At 40.2% G+C, this 24,891-nt stretch overlaps 2 protein-coding genes across 16 annotated transcripts in view; one reads left to right on the forward strand and one right to left on the reverse strand.

The window, feature by feature from the left end:
• Nucleotides 1–55, forward strand: part of LOC141763617 (T-lymphocyte activation antigen CD86-like) — a 2,216-nt gene extending 2,161 nt beyond the window's left edge. The window contains exon 4 of the mRNA XM_074628073.1: nt 8–55. Within this exon, the coding sequence (XP_074484174.1) occupies nt 8–55 (48 nt within the window). The remainder of the gene's footprint in view (nt 1–7) is intronic.
• The window catches only part of LOC141763618 (programmed cell death 1 ligand 1-like), a 63,925-nt gene continuing 39,084 nt past the window's right edge, over nt 51–24,891 (reverse strand). For 3 of the 15 annotated variants that reach the window (XM_074628082.1, XM_074628077.1, XM_074628081.1), the window contains 4 exons: nt 12,885–12,940; nt 12,394–12,753; nt 10,442–11,971; nt 9,772–10,312 (listed from right to left, as the gene is read on the reverse strand). Coding sequence is in view for 8 of the 15 variants with exons in the window: in XM_074628077.1 (XP_074484178.1) it covers nt 11,448–11,971; nt 12,394–12,753; nt 12,885–12,939 (939 nt within the window). In the remaining 7 variants the exon portion in view is untranslated. The other 12 variants (XM_074628074.1, XM_074628076.1, XM_074628084.1 and 9 more) reach the window with 10 other exon arrangements.

A 24,891-nucleotide genomic window follows, 5' to 3' on the forward strand; every position in this document is an offset into this window, starting at 1 on the left:
GACACAGTCAGACACACACCGAGTCAACCTGGAAACACTGGTGAAATACACTTAGTGATATGTCTACACTCAGGATGATGATTTGGAGGGAGGCCTGAACCGACGGACTGACGGTGTTACAGACTTTCTCACTAGAGTTAAGGACTTTTGGAGCTCGTGCTGCTTTCACTGCAAAGGGCTGGGTTTTTAGGTTGGATCATTTTTAAAATCTAGTGTCCTCAAATAATCATTAGAACAACTTCAAATAAACTGAGCTGAAACAAATATTCATTATAACATCTTAAGATAAACGTAACTGAAGCAAATATTCATTAGAACTTAAGATAGACTTAACTCAAACAAATATGCAATAAAACATCTTAAGATAAACTAAAAACATTTTTTTGTTCAAATATATGCACAGTGTTTTTACCCATCTTGACATAATGAATAATAAATAAAGTTTATGGAGCATTTTATGGGTCCAAACATCACTTTGTCTTCATGTCCCACAACTGTGGTCTCAATGTTGAGATACATAAAATGATGATGAAGTCTTTAGACATTAGAATTACAATATCTGTCATAAACAACAACATATGTTATATTGTTTTGTGTATGAAGACATCTCCGGTTGCTGGCTACATTTTTCAGGGTGTAGAAAAAATCTTGAAATCTTTTTTTCTTTCTGTTTTTACAGTATATCAATATGTCCAATGATGCACAAGGCTTGATGGAAATTAATTTAAATGTCTTAAAAATGTTATAGAAATTAAAAAAGGAACATGTAGAAAATGAACGTTACTGTAGTGATGCAGTCAGGACATTTAGTATAAGAACAAGTGATGAAAACCATAAAAAATGAACATGTTACAGATTAAAATCTGAAAAACTCTAAAGGGCCATAGTGAAGGAATCACTACATTTATATATATGAACACATTATAAAGTTAACATTAGGATATTCAGTGCAAGGTAACAATATCCATCAGTAAACAGAGAACATAAATCACATGATTGATAACAGCTGGAGGGAAAACTGAACCAATTTACAGCTAAATCTTAATGATGAACTCTTCATACAGTGATGATGAGTGAAACAAATATAACAGTTTACAGATTTTAGAGGATCTTGATGGAGTCACAATTAAATTCTGACTAGTCAAAATGACATTGTAGATATCTAAAACTGTAGTTACGGATAGTAAAAATTACAGATATCTTGAATTACAGTTTTGAGGTGAAATGACGGTGCAGATATCTGTAATTACGTCAGAAGGGAGCGGAAGCTATTCAAACATACTGTGGCACTGCACTGCAGCCGTATGGGTTTATAAAGTGTGTCTGGAGACAATAAATCTACACGAGAGACTAATGTGATGTGTCCAGCTCTGAGAAATATCTAAAAATTGATGCTGTTAAACATTGAACTTGAATGGTTGAGGTTATGCATTGACCTTGAATGATTGAGGTTAGGCATTGACCTTGAATGGTTGAGGTTAGGCATTGACCTTGAATGGTTGAGGTTATGCATTGACCTTGAATGATTGAGGTTATGCATTGACCTTGAATGATTGAGGTTATGCATTGACCTTGAATGATTGAGGTTATGCATTGACCTTGAATGATTGAGGTTATGCATTGACCTTGAATAGTTGAGGTTAGGCATTGACCTTGAATAGTTGAGGTTAGGCATTGACCTTGAATGGTTGAGGTTAGGATAGGTCGTCGGGCACTGAGTCTCGCAAGAGTTTACGCATGTTTTTGCAGCTTGGGGGTTACCTTCTAGACACAACCTTATCTCAGCACTGGAGGTTGTCACTTGGTTAGTCGTGATGAGTTGTTTCTCTGAGAAACTCATCGTCTTTACAGCTCTATAGATGTTTCCTCTTTCAACAGTAAATTTAAGAAGCAAGGCAAAGCAGAGAACCAGTAGAGCTGTTAGTCCCAGTCCAACGTAGAGGGTGATCCTTCCCCGACTCTCTGGTTGTGAGCTCCATGTACCTTCGTAGTCAGAATCGTAATAATAATCTGCTGTAAAGGACAGAAAATAAAATGTGTGTGATTGTCTGAAGTGGAACCATTTTACTGAAACAGGAAACTAAATAAATCCAGCAGACTGACAAAAGAAAGACTAAATATGATCCTAGTCTTCATCAGCGGTAGCCATGACGTACGTTTTACTGCGTCTGGTAGTCGCTTTCAGTCCAAAATGGCGGAAGCGTAGCTCTGCTGCTGGGAGCTGACGTTGTAATGGAACGACCAGTTGACTTTCACTTCTTAGTAATATGTGTTCTTTGGTACAGCTCCAGCAGGGATGAAGCTGAGACTACTTTTATACTAACCAGTATGACCCCTGCAGCATGCTAACATGCTAAACTAAGATGTGTTTAGCACTAGCAGGGCTGTAGACTCTTAGTCTGGTTTCACTGACTGACTTCTACTGAATACACTCACCTGTGACATCGAGGTGACATATCTCAGAGCCACTATCATCACCTGTCTGCACGTCACACCGGTACACACCAGAGTCATTAATCCTGAGTTTGGACATGTGAAGTCTGATTCGTCCGTCTCTGAGGACGTCTTTGTCCCACCGGACTCGTCCTGCAAACTGTTCATCCTGAGACTCTGAGTCATCCAAACCTTCATTGAAATGAAACAGGACTGAGGTCTTGAGCTCAGTAAACAGGTAACAGTTGATATAAAGTGAGTTGGAGGAACTGTTGGTTCTGGTTGTGAACATCCACTCCAGTGTGATGTCTTGGTTCTCCTCTGCCTGATAGGAGGTCTGTGTCACATTCACTACAAATGCTCCTGTAGAGGAGACAGAGAGGGAAAGTGATCAGCAGACAAACTGACAACTTGAACATGTCAAACTCCATCTAGAGATGTTTGTCTGAAAGTGTATTTAGTGTTTGTGGATAATAAAGTGAAGGTCAACTAACCAGAGACACAGGAGGTCAGACTGAGGAGCAGCAGGATGCTGCAGATCATCTTCATCCTGTGAGAGGAGACAGAAACACATCAGATACAAGTTCAGTTATTACAGGTAGAACAGAGACAATCTACAGTCTGTCTTTAGTCCTCACAGGACTTCTTCCTCTGCTACTGATTACACATGACTGACCAGTGGACTGACACCAAGACAGGAACACTAATGTACTTCTGACACCAGGTGGAGCCACTTTAGTAGGTTAGATTTTTACAACTGAGGAAGAACAGGAAGTATGATCTGCTTTGAGATCAACAGTGTTGATCAGATCTCCAACTCACTCCTCATCAAAGATCAAATCTTCAATAAAATGTGTAATAAAATGTTATCAGACCGTTCTATACTCGTCTCCAGTGATTGTTGTTGAGACTAGAGGAGCGACACTAAAGGACGAGGACACCACTAGGACACCTCTTGGTAGTAGTGGCGGCCAATACAGGGCTGTAGGGCAAAACTGTACTTAAGTACAGTACTTGAGTAAATGTACTTAGTTACTTTCCACCACTGAGTTCATGTTATACTGTTGTGTTGTTCTAAGCATTCTTTACTGCTCCTGTTGGAATAACATAATTGTTGATTATTTAACTGTAAAGTAGTGATGTGTTTTTAATACCTTCACTCTTTTGCATTAAATCATACCGAGATGTTTGCTGAAACTGACTGGATGTGGCAACACAACCAGACCTAGAAAACGTTACACCAGTGTGGAAGTTGCCTAATAGAGTGATGTGTCGAGTTAACAAAGGAAGTTGTCTGAAGCGCTTATCAAGGCTCGTGTGGTTTTAGACAAGTGACGTCATTGAAGACGCCCGAAGCTGAAATACAGAATAATGTCTCCCATCTATCATTTTCCTTTAGTTACACAATCACATCCACTGCCCTGTGCCCGGTTAAACCACTGCCACACATCTGGAACACATCTGTCTGTTTTATACTCTTTGACCAACAGGTGGTTTCATGAGCACATGAAGTCCAGATGAAGCGTTTTGTGAACCAATTTGCTGGAGAGCTTCAGTGCTTCATGAAACTTCATCTCACCATCACTACTACGAGGACACCACGAGGACACTACGGAGTGTTTTTATATTCAATAGTTAGAAAAACTAGACAGAGAAACTAATTTAAGCTGCTGCAGAGCTGTTGCACAATCTTGCAGCAAAGAAGCCATCAAAAAAGAGGAAACGAGTAGTCGTCTCTGTATCATTCACACGACTAGTTAAAATCAATAACCCATCCAGAGTGAAGTCAGGATCAGGAGAAACAGACGGAGAGACAACGAGTCTATAAACTAAACTCCAGAGGAACCTGGTTGTTTGTTGATTTGTTGTCTATTGATTTCACTTCATGTCTCTATTCGTTCCTGGTCAGCCACCAAATATAAAACAGTCATAATTATTCTCAACACATTTCTTCACAAAAAATAAAACCTTTACATGATTAATATAATATATCAACTATAGTATTTCTACATTACCTTGAGTCTCTTCTGTCCTACAGGACCAAAGTACGAGACTCTGCTGAGCAACAACCAACGGTGGAAGTCACGCCTTTGAAAGATTCTTTATATCCTCCTCCTTCTCCTCCTCCTCCTCCTCCTCCTTCTCCTTCTCCTTCTCCTCCTCCTCCTCCTCCTCCTCCTCCTTCTCCTCCTCCTCCTCCTCCTCCTCCTCCTCCTCCTCCTTCTCCTCCTTCTCCTCCTTCTCCTTCTCCTCCTCCTCCTCCTCCTCCTTCTCCTCCTCCTCCTCCTCCTCCTCCTCCTCCTTCTCCTCCTCCTCCTCCTCCTCCTTCTCCTCCTCCTCCTTCTCCTCCTCCTCCTCCTCCTCCTTCTCCTCCTCCTCCTCTGTTCAGGTTGACTTCGCCTTTCTCTTTTCAGTTCCACAGCAAACTGTTGGTCTGATGCAGTCTGGTCTCACACCTTCCCCTCCCCACAGCTCAATGAAGCACCGAAGGTCTATAAGGTGGTAGGGCTGCACGATTATGGACAAAATGCTAATCACGATTATTTTGATCAATATTGAGATCACAATTATTTATCACAATTATTCCTAGATTTTAGGTGACAAAATATTTTTATTGCAAATTCACACTTAAATAAACAGAGTTCTGCTTTCATTCAATGTTGTGCAGAATTCAAACCATCAAAAATTCTGATTATTATCCTTTTACTTTGATATTGTCATCTTTAGTGGTTATTCGCATAACAACACACAATTCTAATGATTAGGAAATTAATAAATGTATTTTTATTGATTAAAATAAATCTTGGCATTAGTATGTTTAATTCTATATTATGAGGTGCTCAGAGTTCATGTTAGGAAGTTAAACAGGTCATCATTCCCTCTCTATTATCTATTTTATATTGCTGTGAAAACATCTCCTCCAAACAACTGTACTTATTCAAGGTTCTCGCCAAAAAATCTATTTTACAAGATTACATTGAATGCATGATAGTTATAATCTACCATCGCCCGATACTCGTTTAACTGAGCAGACCCTGAACGTTTCATTACAGAAACACCGAACCTTCAGTCAACCTCCGGACCCTCATTTGTATAAGCAAATAAGACTACTGAAATGAGGGAACTCAATACTAGATATGCTCAATAAATGAGGGCACTCATTTACAAATGCGGGAGTTTTGGATTTGTAAGCAGACATATTTTGATATCAGTGAAAAGTTTTGCTCTCAAACCTATTTCTTTTTTTGTGTTTGATTGCATAATAAAGACACTAAAGTAACTCCAAAGGAAAGGAGCTTCAATGCTTCCTTTCTTATCTCCTTTAGCAGAGGACACACTGGAGCATCCTTTACCAAAGGAAAGGAGAGAATAACATCCCATAATGCCTTGCAGCCTGCAGCATTTAAAACGACGCACCATTCAGCTGTTCATAATAACAAACTATATGCTGATCTTGCATATTATTCTCATACACTAATTGTGATTCATGTTTAATATGAGTGGACGGTGACAACCATTTCGTTATTTTATTAATTATTTGGAACATGTAACAAGTAAAAAACAAAACAAGAATAACTAATAAAATGAACAATAAACAAATAATCAACATAAATAAATATGACATGTCTGAAAAGAAGTTGGAAGAAGTATATAGTCCTACACCTTCTCCATAACTCCAACAATTAACTCAATATTTATCATATATTACTTTGTTGTGTTATTCATCAAACTGCTAAAACTGAATGTTTGACTTTATCTTTCAGCAGTTCACAACAGTAACAGAGTGTTTCTGCCACTACGAGCATCTCTAAGTCCCAGCAATGACATTTTAGATTTATGTTAAAACTTTTAGTGCAATGCTTGATAAATATATACACCGTGTTATTACCCATCTTGACATTATAAATAATGTGATTTAATAAACTTTATGGAGCATTTTATGGGTCCAAACATCACTTTTTCTTCATGTCCCACAACTGTGGTCTCAATGTTGAGATACATAAAATGAACTGTTTCATATTCATATTACTTTACACCATATTAACATTATTTATTTGTTTACAAATCATTTATATAATTTTTTTCCATCTAAATGTGCCTGTCCCACACTTCTGAAAAAATACAAATAAAATATAGTAAATGTTTTATTCAAAGGCAAATAAATCTAGTTTCCATGGAAACAGAAGTGAACAGGTGAGCACATGGATGACAGGTTGGGCCGCCCACAAAGGTGACCCTCAAGATCCAGAACAACAAGATGAAGATCACCTTTTATTCTTCTTCTTCTTCTCACCGTACAGCTCAGTAACATTTAAACAATATATTAATATAACGGTTTAATTCATGAATATTAGATGCTGAGAGTCAAAGCTAACGTAACAGACCATGCTAGTGAAGGAATCACTTCATTTATATGAATGAATACATTATAAAGTTAATATTAGGAGATTCAGTGCAAAGTAACAACATCCATCAGTAAACAGAGGACGTAAATCACATGATTGATAACAGCTGGAGGGAAAACTGAACCAACTTACAGCTAAATCTTAATGATGAACTCTTCATTCAGTGATGATGAGTTAAGGTTAGGTATTGACCTTGAATGGTTGCTTTTAAAAATATAACGAATGACTGGATTTTACCTAACCATACCCAGTAATAACAATACGGCGTGTATGACTATGTCACACTTCTTTCAGTTGCCCCCTCTCCCCCCTCCGGATGTGTGAAACAGACTCAAGAGGAAGTTTAAAAACACCCACAGCATACAGTTCCTGCAACTGTCAGTTTAAACTGTGTTGTTTTTAGTGTGGTTATGACTGTAACAGAGTGGGTGATAATATGATAATATTGTAGCGCTCGCGGCTCCGTAGCACGGCTAGCTAGCTAAATGATGAGGACAAGGTGGCTGAAGTTTAACCGGAGAACCGGGTTTTATTACCCTATGATACAGGCTAACCCCGGGGTTGGAAGAGTGCCCAAAACAACAAAAGGCTGGTAGCATAAACTCGCTAATCAGCTAAACTCCGTAACATACGTGGCGTGCTCCTGCTGCCTTTCTTCTTCTCCCACACTCCTTTGCTCTCTCTGCGCCCTCCCCTCTTAATGAACCTGACCTATCCAGCTTAACTAGGGCAACATCTCCCCCCCATGAACTCCCCAAGTGTCTCTCTTATGTTAGTCCTGCAGGGTCGCTACAATATGAAACACATATGAAGAAGTTACAGTCATAATCGGACTAAAAAAACACAGTTAAACTGACAGATGCAGGAAGAACAGCTGGATTTATGTTGCCGGTGTTTGAATTATGTTTTTATATTTATTCTTTTAATCATAGGGTAAACAGAAATGTAATCTATGCATCTATTACACTCCTAAAATATATTTATATCTAGATAACTATATCTGACTTTTGAGTGTTCCGTTAAATTAATAAATCTGTTAATTTACGCATCTGGAGTTTTTTCTTTTTCCAGCTGTTCTTCCTGCATCTGGCAGCTTCCACTGTGTTACTGTTAGTCTGGATTAAGTGTTTAACTTTTTCCTATTTGTCTAATATAGTTTACTCTTCCTTCGTTAAATGTTTCTCTCTGTCTATCTGCTAACAGTAGACTTGTCCATGTCTGTGATTGGTCAGATGCTGCAAACACCTCCCCGTTCATGTGAACACTCACAGCCAGACAGAGAAACCCTGGGTTGATGACCACCTTCGTAGGACCGCTTAGTGTGATCTCGGTTGTTGGGGTTAGTGAAGCCAGATAACGAGGAGATACCCTGGAGATGTTGAACTCGTTTCGTAGTCCAGACTTCTGGTTCCTCTGGTGGCCCATTGTTCTTCATGGATTAACTGGGTCATGGAAGGTTATGGATGGCTCTCTGTATAGATCTCTAGGTGAGGTGGAGGATGGAAGGAATCCCAGGGTTGATATACTGCAGTGGTTGTGAATTGATTGGATGATCCTCATCAGGTGCGCCAGCCCGAGAGGAGGAGGAGGAGGTGGAGGAGGAGGAGGAGGAGGAAGGAAGCCCACGCCCACCTGCACCTCCACACACAGACAGACATAGGGAGACAACACAGGAGACTAAAGGGCAGGAAACACAGAGAAACACTGGGAAACGTACATAAAGTACAGACTGTGAGCGTTCTCTTGTCACATATCACAATGTCACAATAAATCTGAAGATCAAATCCTGCAGGAGGTTGGCCTGTTTATCTGATGTGTTTGTCTGTTTGTCAGCCACATGTTAACAGCAGTAAATACCGGCTAACACAGTTTAAATACACAGTTTAAATAAACAGTTAAAACACAAAAGGTGAATCTTACAGGATGTTTGAGCTACTAACGTGTTTGCAGACGAGCGAGCAGCTCTCTGTGTGTCTGTCACACGGTGTTCTCTGTTATCAGATAGAAAGTCAACAGGGTGCTTTACTTTCTCTAATAATATGGCATTTGGCCAATAAACTGAGTCATGTATTCATCTCCTGCAGTCCAGATATGACTACTGGATTATCAGATTGAATGACTGACTTCACTTTGTGAGGCAGATCAGAAAATTACATTCTTTGAGATAAATCTAGAGATAAATGTTAACATGACATCTAGTGGTCTTTTTCAGTACTACAAGTTTAATAGCAGCTTTTTCCCTCAGAACAATTAATCAAATCCTTAATATAATATCCTTAAATATGTTCAACAAAGAGGCAAAACAAACATAGATATTAGACGTGAAGCTCGATGGTTTCATTAGTATTAATATTAGTTGTCCAACAACGTAATCTTTTATCTGCAGGCTCATATTTGAATGAAGCAACACAGACAGGAGCTCTGGGCTAAATCTCTTTATTTGATTTGAATACACACCAGTCATTGCTCACATAAAAGAGGATTTGAATTCTGTCAAATGGTCATTTTAATGGACGAATACAATGACCTTCACATAACCTTGTGTCTCTTCTGTCATACAGGACCAAACTACGAGACTCTGCTGAGCAACAACCAACCGTGGAAGCCAACTGAGAAATGAGAAATTGCATCTGTCTACTCTGCTGCTCCTCTTCCTCCTCTTCCTTCTCTTCCTCCTCTTCCTCCTCCTCCTCCTCCTCCTCCTCTTCCTCCTCTTCCTCCTCCTCCTCCTCCTCCTCTTCCTCCTCCTCCTCCTCTTCCTCCTCCTCCTCTGTTCAGGTTGAAAATGATAATAAATGATTGATCCCCGGGGGAAAATTGAGGTACGTTTTGCTCCCAATCTCGAGTAAATATAATATTTAATACTCAGTGGTTATCATCAAACAAACAGGCTGTTGAGCAGTGAAGAAAGAAACACAGGAAAATACTGGTGTCATCTGGTGCACAGATTTATTCTGGTATAGAAATTCATACAAAAATATACATTTATATTATATTTTACACATTCACTCACTGATATCAAACAGTTTCTACCACACATTATTCTAATCTGAATATCTTGAATACACCTGGAGCGGTTCGAATGCTTGGCCTGTGTTGTTGCTGTGTTGTTTCTAGAGAACCGCTCACACAAACAGCTTCACACTGAGCTTCCTTTGGTCCTGAGCAACACACCTACCATGACACAGTCAGACACACACCGAGTCAACCCGGAAACACCGGTGAAACACACTTAGTGAGATGTTTACACTCAGGATGATGATTTGGAGGGAGGCCTGAACCGACGGACTGACGGTGTTACAGACTTTCTCACTAGAGTTAAGGAGTTTTGGAGCTCGTGCTGCTTTCACTGCAAAGGGCTGGGTTTTTAGGTTGGATCATTTTTAAAATCTAGTGTCCTCAAATAATCATTAGAACAACTTCAAATAAACTGAGCTGAAACAAACATTCATTATAACATCTTAAGATATAGACTTAGCTCAAAACAAATATAAATTATAACATCGTAACATAAACATAACTGAAGCAAATATTCATTAGAACTTAAGATAGACTTAACTCAAACAAATGTGCAATAAAACATCTTAAGATAAACTAAAAACATTTTTTTTGTTCAAAAATATATGCAGTGTTTTTACCCATCTTGACATAATGAATAATAAATAAAGTTTATGGAGCATTTTATGGGTCCAAACATCACTTTGTCTTCATGTCCCACAACTGTGGTCTCAATGTTGAGACACATAAAATGATGATGAAGTCTTTAGACATTAGAATTACAATATCTGTCATAAACAACAACATATGTTATATTGTTTTGTGTTTATGAAGACATCTCCGGTTGCTGGCTAAATTTTTTAGGGTGTAGAAAAAATCTTAAATCTTTTTTTCTTTCTGTTTTTACAGTATATCAATATGTCCAATGATGCACAAGGCTTGATGAAAATTAATTAAAATGTCTTAAAAATGTTATAGAAATTAAAAACGGAACATGTAGAAAATGAACGTTACTGTAGTGATGCAGTCAGGACATTTAGTATAAGAACAAGTTATGAAAACCATAAAAAATAAACATGTCACAGATTAAAATCTGAAAAACTCTAAAGGGCCATAGTGAAGGAATCACTACATTTATATATATGAACACATTATAAAGTTAACATTAGGATATTCAGTGCAAGGTAACAATATCCATCAGTAAACAGAGAACATAAAACACATGATTGATAACAGCTGGAGGGAAAACTGAACCAACTTACAGCTAAATCTTAATGATGAACTCTTCATACAGTGATGATGAGTGAAACAAATATAACAGTTTACAGATTTTAGAGGATCTTGATGGAGTCACAATTAAATTCTGACTAGTCAAAATGACGTTGTAAATATCTAAAACTGTAGTGACGGATAGTAAAAATTACAGATATCTTGAATTACAGTTTTGAGGTGAAATGACGGTGCAGATATCTGTAATTACGTCAGAAGGGAGCGGAAGCTATTCAAACATACTGTGGCACTGCACTGCAGCCGTATGGGTTTATAAAGTGTGTCTGGAGACAATAAATCTACACGAGAGACTAATGTGATGTGTCCAGCTCTGAGAAATACCTAAAAATTGATGCTGTTAAACATTGAACTTGAATGGTTGAGGTTATGCATTGACCTTGAATGGTTGAGGTTATGCATTGACCTTGAATGGTTGAGGTTATGCATTGACCTTGAATGATTGAGGTTAGGCATTGACCTTGAATAGTTGAGGTTATGCATTGACCTTGAATAGTTGAGGTTAGGCATTGACCTTGAATGGTTGAGGTTAGGATAGGTCGTCGGGCACTGAGTCTCGCAAGAGTTTACGCATGTTTTTGCAGCTTGGGGGTTACCTTCTAGACACAACCTTATCTCAGCACTGGAGGTTGTCACTTGGTTAGTCGTGATGAGTTGTTTCTCTGAGAAACTCATCATCTTTACAGCTCTATAGATGTTTCCTCTTTCAACAGTAAATTTAAGAAGCAAGGCAAAGCAGAGAACCAGTAGAGCTGTTAGTCCCAGTCCAACGTAGAGGGTGATCCTTCCCCGACTCTCTGGTTGTGAGCTCCATGTACCTTCGTAGTCATAATCGTAATAATAATCTGCTGTAAAGGACAGAAAATAAAATGTGTGTGATTGTCTGAAGTGGAACCATTTTACTGAAACAGGAAACTAAATAAATCCAGCAGACTGACAAAAGAAAGACTAAATATGATCCTAGTCTTCATCAGCGGTAGCCATGACGTACGTTTTACTGCGTCTGGTAGTCGCTTTCAGTCCAAAATGGCGGAAGCGTAGCTCTGCTGCTGGGAGCTGACGTTGTAATGGAACGACCAGTTGACTTTCACTTCTTAGTAATATGTGTTCTTTGGTACAGCTCCAGCAGGGATGAAGCTGAGACTACTTTATACTAACTAGTATGACCCCTGCAGCATGCTAACATGCTAAACTAAGATGTGTTTAGCACTAGCAGGGCTGTAGACTCTTAGTCTGGTTTCACTGACTGACTTCTACTGAATACACTCACCTGTGACATCGAGGTGACATATCTCAGAGCCACTACCATCACCTGTCTGCACGTCACACCGGTACACACCAGAGTCATTAATCCTGAGTCTGGACATGTGAAGTCTGAGTCGTCCGTCTCTGAGGACGTCTTTGTCCCACCGGACTCGTCCTGTAAACTGTTCATCCTGAGACTCTGGGGACTCAACACCTTCATGGAGATGAAACAGGACTGATGTCTTGAGATCAGCTAACAGTTCACAGACGATAAAAAGTGATTTGGAGGAACTGCTGGTTCTGGTTGTGAACATCCACTCCAGTGTGATGTTGTGGTTCTCCTCTGCCTGATAGGAGGTCTGTGTCACATTCACTACAAATGCTCCTGTAGAGGAGACAGAGAGGGAAAGTGAGCAGCAGACAAACTGACAACTTGAACATGTCAAACTCCATCTAGAGATGTTTGTCTGAAAGTGTATTTAGTGTTTGTGGATAATAAAGTGAAGGTCAACTAACCAGAGACACAGGAGGTCAGACTGAGGAGCAGCAGGATGCTGCAGATCATCTTCATCCTGTGAGAGGAGACAGAAACACATCAGATACAAGTTCAGTTATTACAGGTAGAACAGAGACAATCTACAGTCTGTCTTTAGTCCTCACAGGACTTCTTCCTCTGTGCTACTGATTACACATGACTGACCAGTGGACTGACACCAAGACAGGAACACTAATGTACTTCTGACACAAGATGGAGCCACTTTAGTAGATTACATATTTACAACTGAGGAAGAATGAGGAAGTTCTGCTTTGAGATCAACAGTGTTGAACACTCTCACCAAACAACTGACTCCTCATTAGATCAAACCTTCAATAAAATGTCATCAGACTAATCTATACTCGTCTCCAATGATTGTTGTTATATTCCTGTTATTGTGTGGACTATTTAAAGGCTGTATTATCTGTGATCATCATGCATTAATGGTTTAACCTCCATGTTGTGTTTCTGCAGTCAGAGTAGGGGGTTAGAGAGGAAAACTATTTCACCAACTAGATTTCTCCTCGATGGTTAACGAAGTTTCTGGTCAGCTTTTGATTTTACGCTCAACACAGACTAGAGGAGCGACACTAAAGGACGAGGACACTACTAGGACACTACTAGGACACCACTAGGACACTACGAGGACACCACTAGGACACTACTAGGACACTACTAGGACACTACTAGGACACCACTAGGACACTACTAGGACACCACTAGGACACCACTAGGACACTACTATGACACCACTAGGACACTACTAGGACACTACTAGGACACCACTAGGACACTACTAGGACACTACTATGACACCACTAGCACACTACTAGGACACTACTATGACACCACTAGGACACTACTAGGACACCACTAGGACACCACTAGGACACCACTAGGACACTACTAGGACACTACTATGACACCACTAGGACACTACTAGGACACCACTAGGACACCACTAGGACACTACTATGACACCACTAGGACACTACTATGACACCACTAGGACACTACTATGACACCACTAGGACACTACTATGACACCACTAGGACACTACTATGACACCACTAGGACACTACTATGACACCACTAGGACACTACTATGACACTACTAGGACACTACTAGGACACCACTAGGACACCACTAGGACACTACTATGACACCACTAGGACACTACTATGACAACACTAGGACACTAGGAAGTGTTTTTATATTCAATAGTTAGAAAAACTAGACAGAGAAACTAATTTAAGTTGCTTCAGAGCTGTTGCACAATCTTGATACAAAAAAAGAGGAAACGAGGAGTCGTCTCTATGACATTCACATGACTAGTTAAAATAAATAACCCATCCAGAGTGAAGTCAGGATCAGGAGAAACAGACGGAGAGACAACGAGTCTATAAACTAAACTCCAGAGGAACCTGGTTGTTTGTTGACTTGTTGTCTATTTATTTCACTTCATGTCTCTATTCGTTCCTGGTCAGCCACTAAATATAAAACAGTCCAAATTATTCTCAACACATTTCTTCACAAATAAAACATTTACATTATTTATATAAATGTATATATATACACATATATTTGTATATAGTTTAATTGCTTTACTGCATTTATCCACCTAACTTTATTAGGCAAACTTGTTTTAGTCCCTGACTGTTTTACACCGGGCTACATATATATGAATATATATATATAGATATATATGTATATTTATATATATAAATATATATATTGGAGGTTAATCTATAACTAATATTTCCAATCATAAGCTTTCAACACATGTAGAGACAGTCAGTCACTCTCTCTCACACACACACATTATTTGCATTATTTATTGGATCATTATGCATACATATACTTCATGTAGCCTGGCTTATGAACAAGAAAAAGCATTTAATTTTTTTATTTTAATTTTATTTATGTCTGCATCATGTTTCAGAGCTAAACACACAAACAAAACAGCCGCCTGCCTTCACTAACGCTACGGGATCCTTTGTTCGTCTTTTCCCGCTTTTTTTTCAGACATCCAACATTTCTGCCACTCTTCACTTGACAACAGATGATGTCACACATGATCCTCTATCTTCATTGGCTAGACAAAGCAGGGTAAAGCCAGCTACGAACTGCACTCATAAGCTATCTCATATTAGCAGTACAGTGAAAACACAGACACACTTTTCAGGGGGACAGATCGCCGCCCGAGCGCAACTTAAGTGTTCTTACTGCTTTATCTCATCAAAGTCACTTTCCTGTAGGAATTCAACATGTAAAAGTCCATACATATAGATTAAATTTGACACATAGATACTTGGATATGTATAAGTGATTCTACTTACATTTCAGTTGGGATCTCCGAAGGAAAAGACCGCGAAAAAAACGGAAAATGCGTCACACCGGATAAGTCCGGTTTAGGACAATAGCGGCGAGCGACGTCCGGTTTAGGAAACGGTGACGCTACTTGATGACCTGCAACACCGTGAGAGTCAGGATCAGGAAAAAGAACTAATGGAGCTCCGTGAAAATGTCCAAACTCAAAGAGGTTTGGATGCAAAGTGTAATGATCTGAATTTGCCCAAAGAGGCAATTGAGCAAGACGATGAGACTTTGAGACAACAAAATCAGGAGCTAAAGAACACGCTGACGCTGTAAAAAGCAGAGCACCTTGCTGCGAGCCAGCAAAATGAGGCTCTGCAGCAAGAGAATGAGGAGCTCTACGAAAGGCTGCCTTTGGAGGAAAGGTGTGATGCAAAGAGGGACACAATTGAAGCCATGAGGCTTCAAAATGACATATTGAGAGAGACGCTCAAGGAGCTCGCGGAGTTCGAGAAGAATCGTTAAACTTCAAAAGCTTTGGTTGAAGTCTTCGATGCACTGACGGCAGAGAAAGAGGCGATTACCCAGAAAACTGATCTCAAACAAAGTATTCAGGACATGTGCAAAGACCTCCCGAATGAAAAGGCTTGGCAGGAAATTAATAACAAGGTGACGGCATCAAAAAAACAACTCGTGGAGATCACCAAAAAGTACAACGATCTGAAAGTTCGGAAAGACTTTAGTCGATCAGGCAGAAGACTGAAAACCACTTCCCATCGACATAATAATATGAAATAAAATGCCTCTTTAATAATAATAATGAACAAATGCCTCTTCGTTAATGAACAAATGGTAACAGTAGACGCGGTTTAACGTAACGCAGAGGTAAGCAACCTATACTATCAAAAGAGCCATTTTAGGTCAAATACAATAAAACTAAAAAAAGAATCTGTTTGGAGCCGCAAAACATTTGAGCATTGTATTGAAGGTAACACGGCCTATTGAGTCTAATGCAGTGAGGACCCAGGTGCAAATGAGTGGCAGGACACGGAAGAAACATCTCATGCTGGCTTTTAAGAAAATCCAGTGTGCTTGTTCTGGAAATGTCTTTCAATGACTTTTTTTGTTGTCGAATCTGTCCATGCACGATTAAATTCCTCTATTTTCCTCCTAGACTTTTCTTTTTTGGGATTTAGAATCCATAGCTGGCCTTTTGAGCTACTGAGGTTGAGCAAAATTAAAGGATAAAGGATGACGCATATTTTGGTTGACTGAAATTGTTTAAAAAAAATTAATCAGTGTATTTAGGCTACAGATTGTTTCAACTGCAGAATGTAAGAATCACCATAAACCTACAAGAATGATAAATAAAAATGTTAAAAATAACCATTTTTCATTTTTCATTTTTTGGGGGGGTTTTTGCCTAAAATGGCTCTTCTGATAGTAAAGGTTGCTGACCCCTGGTCTATATAAAAAGTGCCATGATTGCTTTGATTTGGCTAGATAAATAAAGCTGACTTTAATAATTTAATAATAATAATAATTGATTGAATCCCACCATATTGAAGGACAGACCGCTGATCCGTGATAAGGAAGCAGAGACGTTAACGTATTTAACAGTTTCTCACCAAAATCTTTGGGAAAAGAAAAAATCGTAACGTTAACATAACACATTTTTTATCTGTTCAAAATGTACCTTACCAAACCTTTAAAAATGGGTAACAAATATATAGTTTCATTTTGTTAGTCAGTTTTGACACGGATAAACAAGAAAGCAAATTATTTAGCTCAGCATCAGTGTTAATTTTTGCGTAAAAGATATTGGTGGCGTTAAAATGTATTTGTGTTAACGCGTTATCGCATTAACTTTGACAGCCCTAGTTCAAGCAAAATCATGTTTTTGTTTTTTAACTAAACCAAGTAGTTTTGTTTTTGTTTCAATTTACGTTACAATTACGTTTTTAAAAATGTTTAAAAAACTTTTTTACCATAAAATCACACCCAGAATTCGGACATTCAAATAAAATATAAGTAGTAAATTCAGATTCAGATTCAGACAATTTTATTGATCCCAAGAAGGGCAATTCAATTCACAGCTTACACTGTCACAAACACACAGACAACATCCAGACAAACATCCAAAATGTTACATGTCAATCACAGATCAGTAAAAATGACAAACAGAGGTCGGTGAAGGACAGCAGATAAGTTAATACAAATATATAATATATTATTAATATGTATAATATATCATATTATTATTAAATATATTATATATAAACTAAGACATGTCAAGACAAAAACAATTAAGGTAATTTTTAAAATAATTGTTCATTTATTTTTTGTTCAGCTCCTCACGAGCTGTTTATCTGTTGAATTTGTTGTTGTGGGAGGAAACCAGAGGACCTGGAGTAAACCCACAACAGAGAGGTGAAATTCACAATTCACACTCGGCTGTGAACCGATCCAGTGAGTGCTGGAGGTCACAGACCGATGATGCCAACAGGACCACATAATCTGCAAAAAGCCTTCTCCAAGTCCACAAAACACATGTAGACTGGATAGGCGTACTCCCAGGCCCCCTCCGGGATCCTTGCGAGAGTGAAGAGCTGGTCCGTTGTTCCACGGCCGGGACGGAATCCGCATTGTTCCTCTTCGATCCGAGGTTTGACTATCGGTCGAACCCTCCTTTCCAGCACCTTGGAGTAGACTTTACCAGGGAGGCTGAGTAGTGTGATACCCCTGTAATGGCACACACTCTCTGGTCCCCCTTTTTGAACAGGGGAATCACCACCCCGGTCTGCCGCTCCTTAGGCACAGTCACCGACTTCCACGCAATGTTGAAGAGACGTGTCATCCAAGACAGCCCCTCCTTTGCCTCCGTCACGGCAGTGGCTGCTGCTCTTCGGGCCTGTCGGTACCTTGCAACTGCCTCCGGAGTCCTGCGAGATAACACATCCCGGAAGGCCTCCTTCTTCAGTCGGACGGCTTCCCTGACCACCGGTGTCCACCACGGTGTTCGAGGGTATGACACAACTGTCATATTTCAGCTTTTTTTGTGAGAGGTAACCGGAGCACCGGGAGTAAATCCACAACAAAGAGGTGAGATGAGGTGAGAAATCATTTCATCCACATCAATACACCGTTATGGAGAGCACAAAAATGCTGAAACAAAAACATGACAGCACTGTCATGTTTTTGTTTCAGCATTTTTGTGGAAGGAAACCGGAGCCCCCGGAGTAAACCCACAACACAGCTCCTCACATGCTGTTCAGCAGCTGGATTTGTTGTTGTAGGATGTCACGCTCTCGGCTGATGTTCTCTTTCTCCGCGTTCGTCGCTTTGCACTGATCTTGTAAAGTTTCTTGTCTTCTCAACTTTTTATGGAGCATCCGGCTCTCTCGTCGAAGTGAATCATTTTGCTGTCTCATGGCATTTTTTTGCACCTTCAGCAAATGATGTGTGGCCTCCAATACTTTCTCACTTTGGAGTCTGCTGTAGAGCGCCTGGATCTCGTAGTCAACTAAGAGGTTTTGATCACGCACTAATTCATTTTCTTCTGCAAGGATAGCATTCCTGTCTTTCAAAGCGTCTTCCTTTGCAATCGTTTTCTGCAGCTCCTGAAGTTCTTTATGCAGGTTGCCATTTTGGTGAGTTCGAACCTTTTTCTCTGCTTTCATTGATTTATATTTTGCTTGCAAAGCAGTTTTGTTTATGACCTCCTCGTTGAGCTCCTGGATTTCTTCTTGGAGATTCTGATTGAACTCTCTCACGGCTTCTATCTCGTCTGCCACAGTTTGGCAATCGTCTTCAGGTTCGCCGATACATAGAAGCTTTGAGTAGAGCTTTCCACGTATTTTGAGAAGCTCTGTATTTCTGGTCGAGACGACTTTTTCTTCTGATTTAATGTGCCTGTTTTTCTTCTCCAAGTTTTCTTTGTTCTGGACCTTTCTTGTAATCGCCTGAACTTGTTGTTCGATGTTATCATTTTGTCTGCTCAATAAGTCCATGCTGCTCTTCCTCTCCTTCCACATGACTTCCCGAACTTTCAGTCCGTCATACTTTTTGGTTTGCTCCGTGAGTTGTTGTTTCAGTGCGTCACTTTGTTTTCTGAGGACCACATATGATGCTGTCACCGTGTTATCCATTTCCTGCAAAGACTTTTCATTACGGATGTCTTTGCGCACGTCCTGAATACGTTGTTGGAGTTCGTCGTTTACCTGGCTAATCGCCTCTTCCTCTGCCCGATGTGCAGCGAAGACTTCATCCAAAGCTTTCATAGTTTGACGATTCTTCTCGAGCTCCTCGAACTCCTCTCTCATTGTGTCATTTTGGAGCCTCATGGCTTCAATTGTGTCCCTCTTTGCATCACACCTTTCCTCCGAAGACAGCCTTTTGTGGAGCTCCTCAATCTCTTGCTGCAGAGCCTCATTTGCTCTCAGGTGCTCTGCTTTGTACAGCGTCAGCGTATTCTTTAGCTCCTGAATTTCTTGTCTCAAGTCTTTCTCAATGGCCTCTTTGGCCAAATTCAGAGCATTGCACTTTGCAATCAAACCTCTTTGAGTTTGGACATTTTCACGGAGCTCCATTAGTTCTTTTTCCTGACTCTCACGGTGTTGCAGGTCATCAGGTGGTTGGTCAACTGCTCCTCCTACTGCATTGTCTTGGTCAGTAATATCTGTCTGCTCTTGTTGGTCGACTGCTCCTCCTACTGCATTGTCTTGGTCAGTAGGATCAGTCTGCTCTTGTTGGTCAACTGCTCCTCCTACTGCATGGTCTTGGTCAGTAGGATCATTGTCTTGGTCATTAGGATCAGTCTGCTCTTGTTGGTCAACTGCTCCTCCTACTGCATGGTCTTGGTCAGTAATATCTGTCTGCTCTTGTTGGTCAACTCCTCCTACTGCATTGTCTTGGTCAGTAGGATCATTGTCTTGGTCATTAGGATCAGTCTGCTCTTGTTGGTCAACTGCTCCTCCTACTGCATTGTCTTGGTCAGTAGGATCTGTCTGCTCTTGTTGATCAACTGCTCTTCCTACTACATTGTCTTGGTCAGTAGGATCATTGTCTTGGTCAGTAGGATCAGTCTGCTCTTGTTGGTCAACTGCTCCTCCTACTGCATGGTCTTGGTCAGTAGGATCTGTCTGCTCTTGTTGATCAACTGCTCTTCCTACTACATTGTCTTGGTCAGTAGGATCTGTCTGCTCTTGTTGGTCGACTGCTCCTCCTACTGCATGGTCTTGGTCAGTAGGATCATTGTCTTGGTCATTAGGATCTGTCTGCTCTTGTTGGTCGACTGCTCCTCCTACTGCATGGTCTTGGTCAGTAGGATCTGTCTGCTCTTGTTGATCAACTGCTCTTCCTACTACATTGTCTTGGTCAGTAGTATCTGTCTGCTCTTGGCTTGAAGCCATGCTCTCAATCTCTGTAGATACCGTGGAACCCATTTTCTGCTCTCTTAGAGTGCTGAAAGTACAGTTTTCTTAAGAGTGCTGAAAAAACAGTTTTAAAGTGTGTCCAATATTTGACCTACAGCTGCATTCACGGCTTCACAGCTTCCTTTGAAGCTGATGATGTCTTAAAGTTGTCCTTTAAGACATCATCAACAGTCTGATGATGTCATAAAGTACAGCTTTGACCAATAGTAAGCAATGTTGCCCTAGTAACAGCTTTAGACCATTATACAGTTTTGAACGTAAACATTCTAAATGTGTCTCGGTTGAGTTCCAGTCGCAGTGTATGTGAATGACATCAGCTGACAGGAAGCAAACATGGACCAAAGCTGTTGCCTAGCAACGCTATTTCGCTGAAATGCGCTAAAACGAAGCGTTCCAGGGAGTCCTCTGCAGCTAAAAGTTGAATCATTTACTTTCACTATAATTCTATGGAAAATGGGTACAAACGAGTCTCCCCTTTACAGACATGCTCACTTTATGATAACCACATGCAGTTTGGGGCAAGTCATAGTCAAGTCAGCTCACTGACACACTGACAGCTGTTGTTGCCTGTTGGGCTGCAGTTTGACATGTTATGATTGGAGCATATTGTTTTATGCTAAATGCAGTACCTGTGAGGATTTTTTTAACAGTGTCGGTGTGAAACCATGTGTGGCACTAGACCCACGACACCAATCCCTCCGAACTCTCCGGAGGGTCAGGTTCCCTGCACCGGCCACACCACCGAACCATCTGCTCCATTTCTTCAGTGGTGTGACCTACTCACAGAAAAAAATATATATATGTAAGAAAATTGTCTGATCTTATGGGCTGGCATGCAAAGACTGTTAACAATAAGTAAACTACCGGTGGATGTCGTGGGTCCAGCAGGCGAGGACGAGGAGCTTGATGACAGGGTTGTTGTCCGGTCTTGAGAGTCTGTATAAATAAGAGACAAAGCCTTACATGTTTTGCTTACTCTTCATCATGGCTCATGATACCAACATGTTAAAATGTTGCTTTCTGTTTTACAGTTTATATAAAGCATTTACAGTGGGAGGGAGAGGAAGGAGCTTGGGACCCTCGGAGGCCTGCTGCGGTTGATGTTGAAGGCACTAAAGAATAATCCTATTTTATTATTACAACATTAAAATGCATACTCCTAATAATGTCTATACATCACAATAGTAAATCAATTTTGATATTTACATTAATTCAAATGTAAAATAGGTATGCTTTACCAGAGACTTGCTGACCAGGAGATGGGGGAAGGTGGTAATGTCCCTCAGCAGGCAGGCTCGCTGGTGTGTTGGTGGTGGCAGGCAGCCGGGGACCATGGGAGGCACAAGAGGCTGAGGGACCGGCGTTGGAAAGGCCGGAGCTGGTGGCTGGAGCAGCCCCGAGGGGCACTGTTTTTCTGCGGCTGGGGCGGGAGGTGGTGAGGAGCCTGAAATACTCCTCGATGGCCCCCCTCTTGGCACAGGATGCCCTCCCACGGTCAATGATGTCTGGGGTCCGGGCTGTAAGGCGATGGTGGTGCCGCTCCCTAAAGTTTATCCACCACGTCTGGCCAAGCGCGGTCTTAAGTGCGTCCTGGTGGCGGAGGTTGTATATGGCCAGAGCGTGGGCCAGGACCTGAGGCTTCGTCAGTGGAAACCCGTGACTGGCAGAATACAAACTGCTCAGACCGTAGAATCATTTAAGTCGCTGCTAAAGACTCACCTCTTCTCGCTGGCGTTTGATTAAGTTTATTAACTGTTGTGCTGCGGCTCTTTCACTGCTGTTATGTGCACATTATGGTCATTGTTTTTACTCCGTTCTTATTGTTGTTTGCTTTGTATTCATTTTTATTATGTACATTTTCAGCACTTTGGTCAACTGCGGTTGTTTTTTAAACGTGCTATACAAATAAGGTTTGACTTGACATGATCTGAGCAAGTTGAGCAGCAAACAGGATTTGTGTTTCCAAAAGAACTAAGAAGAGAATAAGAGCAGTGATGACTGAGAGCTAACTTTAACTGATGTTCAGAGGTTCAAGAGAAATGGAACAGAAGAGGCACGATTCAGACAAAGAGATGAAGATGTGAGCAAACGTTAGAGGAGATTAAAATAAGAGAAAAAGAGAGATGAGCCAGAAATGCAAAGAAAACATGTTGTATGGTATCTTCACTAATACAATAAAATCCTGTCTTGTATCATGTCTCTGTTCATCATCTCTCCTCTCAGTTTAAGAAGAAGAGATCTGAGCAGCAGCTCCAGGAGGAGCAGCAGAGGAGGGAGGAGCAGCAGAAGGAGGTTCAGACCCTGAAAGAGGAGCTGGAGACCAAGAAGAATGAGGTTCATCTTCACTTTAATAATATAACACATTGATTTCAGTCACGTTCTATATATCATCCATAGTGTAGATTAAACCTACAGTAGTTTCTGCAGGTTAAATACAAAATAAATTCATTCCAAGACCAGATCAAAACAAACTAATAATTAATAATTCAACATGTCTCTCATTGTCTCTCTCCACCTTGTCTCTGTCCTTCCAGATAGAAACTAAAAGAGCTGAGCTGCAGCAGCTCCATGAAGAGAAGAAGAGGAACGAGAACGAGCTGCAGAGCCTGAAGGAAGAGCTGGAGAACAAAGAGGTTCATGTCTTCATCTTCATCTCTCTATTATTAATACAGAATCAATAGAGACAGAGATAGATCAGGTTGAATGAGTTCTCTCATCTGAGCCTCTAACCTGCAGACAGACTCTCAACTCAACATGTCTGCTGTTTGAGGAACACTAGATGATCAAAGTGTTTACTGAGATCCACTTGACTGAATATGAAGCTACTTGTTCATATTGTACTCAGTGTAACTGAACCATCAGGTTGAATCATTACTCTCATGATTTAATGTGGTTCTCATGTGTCTCTTCATGTCCTCCTCCTTCCAGCTGGAGACAATTATAAACGCCTCTAGCAAGTCTATCATTCATTCTATGGTAAGTGGTCATCATAAAGGTACAATATATACAATACATTTATATCATATACAGTATTTATATATATATATATATATATATATATATATATATATATATGAAGGAGGTTTCCTGATATAAAAATATCAGTAAGCCGAGGAAACACAGAACAAGTCCATTACTGTGATATGTCCATTATTATGACTCATAGATTGTGAATGAGATCAGAGATAATCAGACTGGATTCATGAACAGATAAAACTGTGCAGCTCTGAAAGGTTTAATGAAAGCGTAGTTTTCAGTCTGGATTATGACTGTAACTTCTTCATATGTGTGTAATATTATCATATTATCACCGCACTGAGCTCTGATTGGTCAGTAGGCATAACCTGCTCTCAGGTTATGCAGATAACAGATCAACTCGTATAAAAGCACCTCCTACTGACCAATCAGAGCAATTACAGTCATAACCAGACTAAAAACAACACAGTTTCAACTGACAATTGCTGTATGCTGTGGGTGTTTTTAAACTTCCTCTTGAGTCATTTCACACCTCATGAGAAGGGGAGGTTAGGTCCCAGATTGTGGAGATATGGGATCGCCACTGGCTGCAGAATCTCATCCCGGCGCAACTGAAAGAAGTGTGACATAGTCATACACGCCACATTGTTATTACTGGGCATGGTTAGGTATAATCCTGTCATTCGTTATACTTTTAAAAGCTGTTTATATCTAGGAGACTATATCTGACTTTTGAGTGTTCCATTAAATTAATAAATCTGTTAATTTATGCTTTCACACATCTGGAGTTTTTTCTTTTTCCAGCTGTTCTTCCTGCATTTAGCAGTTTCAACTGTGTTACTGTTAGTCTGGATTAAGAGTTTAACTTCTTCGTATTCGTCTAATATAGTTTCTTCCTTTGTCTCTCTGCCTGACAGTAGACGTGTCCATGTCTGTGATTGGTCAGATGCACCTCCCCGTTCATGTGAACACTCACAGCCTGAGAAACTCTGGGTTGATTTACTGAGTTGACTCTGAAATGGCACCAGTCATCACCATGGAAATCTCCAGCAAGGCACATCAGATGCTGGGGATTTACAACACAGTTAATCATGAAAACATTGAAACTCACAGAACCTGTAACATTTAAATAATTTATTCTACTTTATTGTCATACAGACGTCAACAACATAAATGTATTTAGGATCAAATAGACTCTTGTCTAGTCTATAAAACGGTAGAAATGTTCATTAGATTGTAAATTGTTGTATATTTATACA

This window comes from Sebastes fasciatus (assembly GCF_043250625.1).
Source record: "Sebastes fasciatus isolate fSebFas1 chromosome 22 unlocalized genomic scaffold, fSebFas1.pri SUPER_22_unloc_2, whole genome shotgun sequence".
NCBI classification, from domain to species: Eukaryota; Metazoa; Chordata; class Actinopteri; order Perciformes; family Sebastidae; genus Sebastes; species Sebastes fasciatus.